We start from the raw sequence: 11,368 nt of genomic DNA, 5'->3' as shown, positions 1-11,368 counted from the left end.
ACTGCCGGCCCCGCAAAGGGTCGGTTGACACTTTCCGTCGGAGCCATTGCGAGAAGGCGCGCGTTGTGTTCGGCGGAAAAGTTGCTCGCCTGGGCTTGGCGTGGCGCGGATGAAACTGATCGATAGTGTTGCACCAGCGGCCAACAATGCCTCCACAGACAGCGGTGCCACGGCCTGCACTCTTGCCCCGGAGGTGAAGTATATCTTGGGGATAGACGTGGGCAGCACGGTGATACGGTGCCATGTGTACGACAAGGCGGCGGTCCTCAAGGGATTCAGCAGCAAACAGGTGAGAGCTGTGCTGGCCTCGGGGAAGAAGGCCCGTCCTAAGGAGGTTCCTTTCACTCCGTTTTACTCACCGAGTTCTTTGGGGATTGTTTTAGGGCTGTTGCCTCAGATTACAACTCGGAGTGCAACGCGGTCTCCTAATTCAAAAATTGTGGGAAGACTCTGAATCACGAAATATACGCTAATCTAAATTGCGTGTGCGTTGTTGAGTAAATAATTCGGCTCAACAGAGTTGATTCAGTAAACCATGGTTGTGCCAACTTCATTTATTTACTCATCGAAGACTCGTATTCCTAAATTGTAGGGAGAGAGTTAGTGCTTAAATTCAGTGGGACTTGCTGCTTCTATAAATTATACACACTTAAAACTAAAGTTTTTCCTTGGTGTGTATTTTATAAAGATTTCCTCCTGTAATCCAAACTGGTTTCTTCCCAGTCTTTTACTTTTTCTGGGCAGTATGTTTGTTTCCACTTTCTTATGAAAGAGGAAAGAACTAGGGATTTGGTTTTGTTTTCTTTTTGCCCCTAATCTGATTTAATGATCACATTGGTCTTTGTAGTTTTTCTGGGATGTACATTGCAGCTTCTGTCAGCATTGAAATATAGGACAGACTTGTCTTTTTGTTCTTGTTTAGGAGTATAAATAAAAACAAGTGGCACATTGACCTGTAATGGCTAAATGGAAATTGAATTTTGCTTTGGTTTGCTATGTGGCATTGACTCTGAACTTTTTATGCAGCAGGAGTTTGAATAACAAGAGCCCATGATAAACGCATGGACTGCATGATATACTGACCTCTTATTGTAGCATTTACAGATATCTACTTGATGTAATGCTTATATTCTGTTTTTAAAATGTCGGTATTTAACCTGCACTTAATAATCACACCATAGGAATTGTTTTATTCATAAATAGATACTTATGATACATTCAATTTTTTTTTCAAAATTGAAGATAAATAATATAAAAATGTAGCTGTTAGTACTTTTGAAAGCAGTAACTTATCCAATTCAAATCTTGCCTTAGCCATAAGAACCAGCTGGGTGATCTTGGACCAGTAATTCGCTCTTAGCACAATTCACCTCACAGGTGGTTGTTATGAGGAAACTAATAGGAAGGAGTATTATCGTACTTTTTGGAATATAAGACACACTTTTCTCCCCTAAAAGAGGATGGAAATGTTGGTGTGTTTTATACACTGAATATAGCCATTTGTGGCCTCCGGAAACCCCATTTTTGCCAAAAACAGGCCCATTTTTTCACAAAAACAGGCCCATTCACAAAAATGGGGCGCAAAGAGGCTTTGGAAGGCCTGCAGAGCGTTCCTGAAGGCTGGGGGGGGGGGGGAACTCAACATGTGGGGGATTTGAGAGACAAAACCTGGAAGTGTTTTTTGTGAAAATGGGGTTTTTTTGCCCTCACCAGCCCCCATGAGCATTCTGCAGGCCTCCCAAACTCTCTGTGCACCTCACTTTTGCAAAAAAAAATCAGGCCTGCTTTCACAAAAAGGGGCAGCACAGAGGGTTTGGGAGGCCTGCAGAATGCGCCTGGGGACCTACGGAGGACAAAACAATATTTTTTTTCTTGTTTACCTTTTCGAAATCTTGTTGTGTCTTATACTCTGGTGCGTCTTATAGTCCCAAAAATATAGTAAATGCATTCATCACCTTGAGTTGCTTGTAAAAATAATAAAGGTAGGATACAAATAAATCTTTTTTGAAAGTGCGATGATATTGCACAGATCTCCCATGAAATGCTAAAAGAAAAAGTAGCAAAATGCAGTCTTAACCATGCTACCAGTTTCTGGATATAAAGTTTATTGGGGGCTGAGAGGCATACCCATATCAAGCTGGAAGAGTGTTGAGTGGCATACTACAGGGTTGAATTCTAGTTATTCTCCTTGTGCTATTCAACATACTTTAAAATGAATTGGATAACTTTCTAAAACTATGATGAAAAAAATTTCAAACAACATAAAGATGAAGGATAATGGTGCAAAGTATGAAGATTCTGGAAGCTTTTACAAGCTGAAACAATAGGCAGAAACCAGAAAGGTAAATTTCACAGAGAGAAATGCAGAGCAAAGTGGGTTTTTCTTAGATTGACTAAGAAAAGATATAGAATGGGAGAGAATCAATTTGGGGCAGTGTTAAATGAAAAAAGGATCTGGATATTGTGATAAATCACAAACTGAACATGAGTCAGGAATGTGATGCAATGATAAAAGAAACCAAATGCAGTTCTAGGTTACTTCAACAGATGTGTAATGTAAAAAGTCATTCTTCCTCTCTATTTAGCACCAGGCTGTATTAACTCAATGTTCTGTTATTAACGCTGCAATTTAAATATGGTTTTGACAAACTGACCAGAGTTAAACAACAGGGTTATTTTATTTGTTATACTTTCCATAAACTGCCTATAGTCCCTTAAGGTTGTAGCGTGTAGTGAGATATAAATATAGTCCTTAGGTTATGATGACATCTGAGACCACTAAGTGACACTAGTCAGGTAATATTACACTTTATGACTAGCAATATCGTGTGGCTGTGTCACTTAGCAACGGTAGTCCTGGTTGCCATTGTTAAATGAGGACTTTATGTAATAGCAACTTCTGCCTTCCTTTCTTGACTTGCTTTGGGGAAACCAATAGGGAATATCAGAAACTGATCATGTGAGCACAACTTGCTATGACATTGTAATTACAAGCCAAACACTCAGATCAACATCATGTGACTGCTGGGATGCTGAAATAGCTGAAACTCGGAGAACTGGTCATTCGTTCTTCTCATTTAGTGCTGTCACAAATTTCAAACAGTTGCTAAATGACTGATTGTAACCTGAGGACCTCCTATAAAACCAGACCATGGTTATAAGAGACCTAGAAAGAAAAACTTTATAAATATGTTTACCCTGGTGAAGAGACTACAGATAGAAATAATAGCTGTCTTCCAGTATCTGAAAGGCTTTTATATGGGAAGTGGGGCAGAAATCATCCAGAAAACAAATCAAGAAAATATGTTTTAATTACAAGGAATAACATTTTGGCACTAGGTATATATTTCTAATACTTAGAGTTATTCAGTGAGAACAATTTGTCTTTGTGTAGGTGAGATTTGTCTATCAGTTAAGCTGTTGGATATTCTGTTTGAATTGGAATGACATATATGCTCCAATAAATAAATATACTAAAAGTCTTTGTCAGCTTTACTAAACTGGCCAGACCAGGAAGTGAATGCCATAAGAAGACAAGCTATTTTTATTTAGATTGGCTAAAATAAAAAACCTTGCAAGTCTGAGTCTTCCTAGAGATTAGAACTGCCCCTACCCTCCTTGCCTTTCGTAAACTCCTCAAAACCCACCTTTGTCGTCAGGCATGGGGGAACTGAAATATCTCCCCTGGGCCTATATAATTTATGTATGGTATATTTGTATGTATGTCTGCTTAATAATGGGGTTTTTAAAATATTTTAAATTGTAAATTATCAGATTTGTCATGAACTGTTTTATTGTGTTGTGAGCCGCCGCGAGTCTGCGGAGAGGGGCGGCATACAAATCTAATAAATAAATAAATAAATTTCTCTTTTCCTTTCTTATACTCTGCGAATCAGGTAGGAATCTACCTGAGCCACTTCAAAATACCAACATTTCTCTGAACTTAAAACATGTTTTTACTTTGTTTATACTACTCAGCTATTTTGCTTAAGTTGTAATTATTGCATATTCCCTTCAAACATATCTTCTCTGCTGTCTAACATGTTTAATGAAATGACCATCTTCTGTGATTATTTTTCTGAGAATAATAATCCTTTGAAATATTCTCTCATCTCAGCTGAGATCCACCCACATACTCCTGGCCTTCTGGAAGAGCCCAAAACCTTGGTCAATAGGGACTTGCTACATTTGACTGATAGGGTAGAGAAGATTCTCACCCACAGGCTGTCCATCATCTTCGTTCTTAACTTTTAATCTTTTTAAATTGTTTTTTTAATTGTTTTAGCATCTTTTAACTTTTATTATATTGTAAACTGCCTAGAGGCGCTGTATTAGTGAGGCCACATAGAAATTTAATAAATAATTTTTTTAGGGATATTGGAGTAGAGGACTCTTGCCTTGGGTTAGAACTAAACTATTATAGATCATAATTATCGTTTGCAACTATTAATTCAATGATTCTGTAAAATATTTTTAGAAATATGTTTAGTAGGTATCCTGCTTGTTATTTATGTAGTTGTTCCCAAAGAAGCATCAAAGTCACAAATTATTTCTTTCAATTTTGCCTCTGCTTTGCTACCCAGATTAAGTATAGGTTATGCTCAACATACAACAATCCATTTAGTAACCATTCAAAGCTACAACAGCAGTGGAAATAGTGACTTGTGACCTTCGTACTTAAAACCATTGCAGCATCCCCCTTGTCAATGATAAAATTCAGCTACCCTACCACACTATACTATAAATACTGCAAATCTACTAGGTTCCTAAATTGTCATTTATTTACTCAAGTTAATAAATTTCTATTTTATTTCATTTGGTATGAATGAGGAAAGAATATTTAGTAACTTTTAGTAGCTTTTCTATGCAGTAGATTATTACTACAGCAAGAGTATGCAATCACAGTGTGGAATGTATCTCATTTTTTCCTCTCCTTAATAGATAAATAAGAGTTGGCTGCAGTTGTACACAAAGTATATTATTTCAGTATGCTATATGACAACTTGCTGACCATAAACAATGAAAAAAGAAGGTGGGAATGGTGGATCTTGTTTGGGCTCAAATTTAGATTTTAAGGAGGCAAGATTAATTTCCATTTGTCTATTCCCTGATTGCAAAACTGAAGAGATATTTTATTTAGGTAGCCATCTCTAATATGATTCTGGGCAACTTGCAGATATTTAGAACAATGTAAAAATAAACAATACAACAATTTCTAAAAATAAAAATACTAATACAGGTGCATATAAAATCATCACTTAAATTCATAAAAGAATTCATAAAATTCCTGCAGTATTATTTCTATAGCAGTGATGGCAAACCTTTTTTCCCTCGGGTGCCGAAAGAGTGTGGGTGCCCACTATTGTACATGCACGAGTGCCCACACCCATAATTCAATGCCTGGGGAGGGCGTAAACAGCTTCCCCTGCCCCCCAGAGGCCTTCTGGGGGCTGGAAATGGCCGGTTTCCCGACTTCTGGTGGGACCAGTAGGTTCGTGTTTTGTCCTCCCCATGCTCCAAAGGTTTCCCTGGAGCCGTAGCAGGGTTAAAAACGCCCTCCCCCATCCCTCCAGAGGCTCTCTGGAAGCCAAAAACGGCCTCTGTGCGAGCAAAAAATCAGCTGGGTGGCACACACATGCATGCTGGACTAAACTAGGGCAACAACCCCCTTGCCAGCAGATATGGATCTGCGTGCCACCTGTGGCACCTGTGCCATAGGTTCGCTATCACTATTCTATAGGGTGGCATTAAAGAGTTTCTTCTTAATTTTACAGCATTTCGATACATTCATATAATCAGGTCCTCGTGGGTACATTTATTCCTAATAAGGTAAAGGTACAGGTTTCCCCTGTCCAGTCATGTCCACCTCTAGGGATTGGTGCTCATCTCTTAGCAGAGGGAGCCAGTATTATCTGAGGACATTTCTGTAACCATGTAGCCAGCATAAATACACACAAACATGTGCAGAACACCTTTACCTTCCCACCATAGTGACATCCATTTATCTACTTGCACTTGCTTGCTTTCAAACTGTTAGTGGTCAGGAGCTTGGGCAAATAACAAGAGCTCTAACTGCCAAGCTTCTGGTCAACAAGCGTCTTAAGCACTTGACCGCCATGCCCTATATTCTCAATATCCTTTAGTATCAAAACAAAACAGCAAATTTTCATCCTTTTGAAGTAAGCAAGGTCAACAAATAGACTTCAGGGAGTTTAAGTGGAGTTATGTTTAGTTGATCTAAATTATAATAAAATCTTGAAGCATAGTTGTATTTTCCCTTCCCTCACTCTTATATCCTGACAAGTTAGGGTGGAAGCAGTCTTAGCTTCTTTTATATACTTCCTCTGTTTCTTGGGCTAAAGGTATGCTTTTGTAGTATTATCTCCAAGGTCACCTCTGTAGTTGTGGTACAAATACTGTTGTTACATTAGTAATAATGTCTCTTGATGTCTTTGCCAACGCAATGGTTAAACTGGTTCCTAGAGTTGATAATAGATGTACAGTATAAATAATATGAACATTTTGAATATATTTTATGTGAACAAAACTTACTGAAGCTTGAATCAAATTCAGATTTTAAGGAGGCATGATGAATGAATTAATAAATAATTTAATTACCATGTCTTCATTCCCTGATGCAGAACTAAAGATGTGCATGTTAAAGACTGGAAATACAGGGAGGATTCCATAAGTACTTCTGTCATAATGTTGATACACCAAAATCACCCTTTGTAATGGGATCATACAGATTAATTATTTTATTAAATAATTATACAGCATTTGAATTGCAGTTAGTAATTAAACATGAAGGACTGAAGTCACAAGAATTCCAGTATTTGCCATATCCAGCCAAATTAATGCATATTTCCTGCGTCTGCAAACAGAGTATATGTACATATTGTACATTGATTTTTAATGGCTGTGCTGTAGTTATCTTTGCCTATTTTAAAAAAAGAAAATGTGAGTTATACATAAGTAAGAAATAAGTTAAACAATTTCAATTCTTTTAATGCATGGTGCTTTTTTGTAACCTTCATCAAGGTCATTAACATAAGTGATCTTGGTAAACTTGTGTTTCCCTTAATAGGTACAGGTTCTTCATCCTCAGCCTGGTTGGGTTGAATTAGACCCTGAAAGTCTGTGGACCCAGTTCATTGGTGTGATTAAAGAAGCAGTTCAAGGTAATCATGCAACCATATTAATTCCCTCTTTCAAAAATTAATACTGCCATATTTAATTTATTTTGTGTTGAGGTTCAAGTTCAAGCTCAAAGATGAAACACATTCAAAGTTAGGTTCAAGCTCAAAAATGACACAGTAAAATCCAATCAATTTCCATCTTTTATTTGCTTTCATCTAATGTACAGATGAAATGAAATAGAATAGAATAGGAGTTTTTTATTGGCCAAGCGTGATTGGACGCATAAGGAATTTGTCTTGGTGCATATAGTCTTAGTGTACATAAAAGAAAAGATACCTTCATCAAGAATCATAACGTGTAACACAATGATAATCCAGGTACAAATAAGCAATCAAATCATATTAGAAACCAGTCGATATAAATTGTAAGGGCAAGCAACAAAGTTACAATCATTAGTGGGAGGAGATTGGTAATGGGAACAATGAGAAGATTAATAGTAGGGCAGACTTAGTAAATAGTTTGACACTGTTGAGGGAATTATTTAATTAGCAAAGTGATAGCGTTCAGGGAAAATCTGTTCTTCTGTCTAGTTGTTTGGGTGTGCAGTGCTCTGTAGCGTCGTTTGAGGGTAGGAGTTGAAACAGTTTGTGCCCAGATTATGAGGGGTCTATAAATATTTTCACAGCCAGCTTTTTGACTCGTGCAGTGAACAGGTCCTCAATGGAAGGCAGGTTGGTACCAATTGTTTTTTTTCTGCAGTTCTAATTATTCTCTGAAGTCTGTGTCTGTCTTAGGTGGTAGAACCAAATCAGACAGTTATAAGAGATGCAGATGACAGACTCAATAATTCTTCAGTAGAACTGTATCAGCAGCTCCTTGGGCAATTTGAGCTTCTGAGTTGGCACAAAAAGAACATTCTTTTTTCATGACATTTTTGATGTTAGGTGTCTATTTTAGGTCTTGTGATATGGTAGAACATAGAAATTTGAAAGTCTCTACTGTTGCTACTGTGTTGTCTAGTATTGTAAGAGGTTGAAGTGTAATGGACAGAATCTTATGAAATTAAAACTGTAACCACCTAACCTGTTAGAAATTTCTGCCTTCTCCTTGGGAAAGCTCTGTAGTGCCAAAACACCTACCAATTAAGGCAGTGGTTCTCAACCTGGGGGGCGGAACTCCTTTGGGGGTCAAACGACCATTTTACAGGGGTTGCCTAAGGCCATGGGAAAAGTCAAATTTCCCATGGTGTTAAGAACTAAAGCTACTATACTAGCAGTTTGGAACATATTTTTAAAATCCGACCAATCAGGTGTTTACAGAGGGGGTTTCCTTCTGACCTTCCTGCCAATCAGTTTAAAGCTCTGTTGGGAGAATTGGCACTAGACTTATTATTGGGGATCATCACAACATGAGGAACTATTTTAGGGTCAGGGCATTAGAACGGTTGAGAACCACTGGACTAAGGCCTTCATAAAAGAGTTCACAATATATGGGAGCTACTTTTCTTTGGAAAGCCTATTTTCCATTCATATCACCTTTTAGAAACTGAATTAACAATTGTGATTATTAATTAAGTTTATTTTAATGAAACACCTTATAATTACTGAAACATTTATGAATTTAGATTAATTATTAAACTCAACCAACACCACCATAATTATTCAGCTATTCATGTTTAAGGGCATCAAAACCTGGCTCCTTACCTAGACACTGGGATAGAATGGTGGAGCTTAAAGACAATTGGTTGATGGAGGCAAAGGTTTTTTGTGGGTTTTGTAATTTTATTTCTATGACATACATACAAATCTTTTAAAATAAATAAATATATCTTTTAGTTGCAGGACTTAAAATGAATCAAATCTCTGCTCTTGGACTTTCAACACAACGTGCAACTTTCATTACATGGAACAAGTATGTATAAAGGTTATAGCTGATACCACATTCTGTGCTTGTTGATATGGATGCTTTCCAAAATAAAAAAAAAGTTCATTTGTTAGAACAATATTTTATGGCATTATTTACTAACGTTCATTATATTGAAAATAATACAATATATTTAGCTTTTCTTTTAAATCCATATATATATATATATATATATATATATATATAATTATAAATTGAGTTTTTCAATAAAGTTCAATAAATAGACACGATAAATAAATGATTTCCTGCTAGTTAAATTGTTATGTATGAATGTAGGATATATTCCTATTTAGCTGAAAAGCTTTGCTAATTCTTTAATTAGTAGTTTTAAAATGTCACTTTAAAAATTAGGTCACAACTTTTGCATAAGAAAATATGAACAATAGTAGCTGAATTCTGTATTTACTGTAGAATATAAAACATGGAATAACAAGGTTGCAAGGAACCAAGGAGTTGTCTAATTTGAAAATACCCAACTATCAAAATAGTTTGATTATTTAATTGCTTCTTATTCTTTGTGATCTAATGAACAACATTTTGCTAGGGTTGCCAGGCATCAACTGTTTTATTGAGTTCTTATAAGCGCAAGTTTGTATTATCAGTGATAATATTTGGCTACCATGTTACTTTTCTTTGGTTTCCTTAATTTTAACATAAGGGACTTTTCAACTGACTCTTACATCATATGTCCCAAGTACTTTAAAGTTCCTTTTATAATTGTATTTCCAATGGACATTCAATCATTCAATTCTATGACTGAATTATTTGTTCAGTGGATGACAGTCCCTGGTATTCTTCTTGATGAGTGGAGATAGCATCCAGGAATGTGTTAACTCCATCTGTCCTATTCCTGGATACTATCTCCACCATGCAGAGAAAAGGTATCTCAGGTAAGGCCAACTGCCTTTCTCAAAAGCTTTCACTGGCATCCATATACAAAGACATCAATTTGTCCTTCAGCCTTTATGATATTCCAATTTTCACAGCCATGTTTTTACAAATGGAGAAATGTAATCTCTGACTGTAGAGATTCTCAGTCATCCAGGTCATGGTTGTCCCAAAGGTGCTTTTTCAGGAGGTATCTATATGTTGATGAGAAGCAAAATGTCTTCAAAGCAAAAACAAGAATGTCCAGTTGCCTCCTGAAAAAGTATCTTTGTGGACAGTCTCTGTCCGTGTGATATCTCTGTACCATAATTTTTGATTAAGATTTTTGATATCTTTTTCTCAATTAGGAGACATATGTATTGGGGCTGGGGGCAAGCAGTGATCAAACATATATATGTTATGCCTGTATGTGTGTATGTTAGTATTGGGGATTTTCTTAAACTTATAATATTTTAATTAATTGGATTGTATTGGATTGTTTTTCACTTGTTGTGAGCCGCCCCGAGTCTTCGGAGAGGGGCGGCATACAAATCCAAATAATCCAAATAATAAATAAATAATAAAATAAAATGTAACGTAATTTCTGCTAGAGGTGTCCGTAACTAATCCTGTTAATTAAAAAGTGTGGATGTCTGTATGCAAAACTGGATTTGTATCACAATATCATCAGCCTTGAATTAGAGACTTATTAATGAATAACCTCTTAATTCATAGTTATGGCCGCCATCCCTGTAAAGTTTTTAACCTAGATGATAAGCTTTACTATTTCAACCTCTTTTCACTTTTCTGCATTATTTTGTATTGCCTATTGATAAAATTTAGTACTGTTGAATATTAACAGCAACCTGGCTTTTTCAGTTTCTTTCAAATTGTTCTTTTTCAATACAATGTGTTGAATATTAGTCTTACAAAAATAATGCATCACTAGAGTAGTTATTGATTTGTCTGGCCTGCCCAAAATATTCTTATCTTTTATTCCATTAAACTATTAATATATTAACAGCTTAGAGAGCAGAAAGCAGAAACATAACTTAATGTGAATTCTGTCAAATAATTATGAATCTGTTTATCATAATTAAGGTCTTTATATAAAATACTTTCTGATGAAATTAAAAAATGATAAAGTTATAATTAAGAGGATATGTAGTTACACATGTTGCAGGAATACATTTCAATGAATAATATGAATATTGAGATTTCTTTCTTGAATTCTTCACTTATGAGTCCAGTTTGTTCTGTGTACGATTTTATACATTTGATAAATAAAATTAGTTCAATAATTATCTCAACTATTTAGTCCGAATTCATCCATATGTGAATAAATTAGTGAAACACTATATATCCTAGGAAGAATTGCAACAATAAACTGTAAGTTGAGAAGTAGGGTGGGATAAAAAAATCTTTCAAAAATATTCAA

General features: G+C 36.0%; 1 protein-coding gene across 2 annotated transcripts in view; it reads left to right on the top strand.

Moving 5' to 3' along the window:
- The window catches only part of GK5 (glycerol kinase 5), a 46,465-nt gene continuing 35,097 nt past the window's right edge, over positions 1 to 11,368 (top strand). The window contains exons 1-3 of one of the 2 annotated variants that reach the window (XM_070753349.1): positions 1 to 289; positions 7,088 to 7,181; positions 8,976 to 9,051. In XM_070753349.1, the coding sequence (XP_070609450.1) occupies positions 110 to 289; positions 7,088 to 7,181; positions 8,976 to 9,051 (350 nt within the window). In that variant the 5' untranslated portion in view covers positions 1 to 109. The remainder of the gene's footprint in view (positions 290 to 7,087; positions 7,182 to 8,975; positions 9,052 to 11,368) is intronic. The other variant, XM_070753350.1, reaches the window with a different exon arrangement.

Source organism: Erythrolamprus reginae, chromosome 5 (genome assembly GCF_031021105.1).
Source record: "Erythrolamprus reginae isolate rEryReg1 chromosome 5, rEryReg1.hap1, whole genome shotgun sequence".
Taxonomy (NCBI): domain Eukaryota; kingdom Metazoa; phylum Chordata; class Lepidosauria; order Squamata; family Dipsadidae; genus Erythrolamprus; species Erythrolamprus reginae.
The sequence above is the reverse complement of the archived record's forward strand: the minus strand, read 5'-3'. Positions and strand labels throughout refer to the sequence as shown.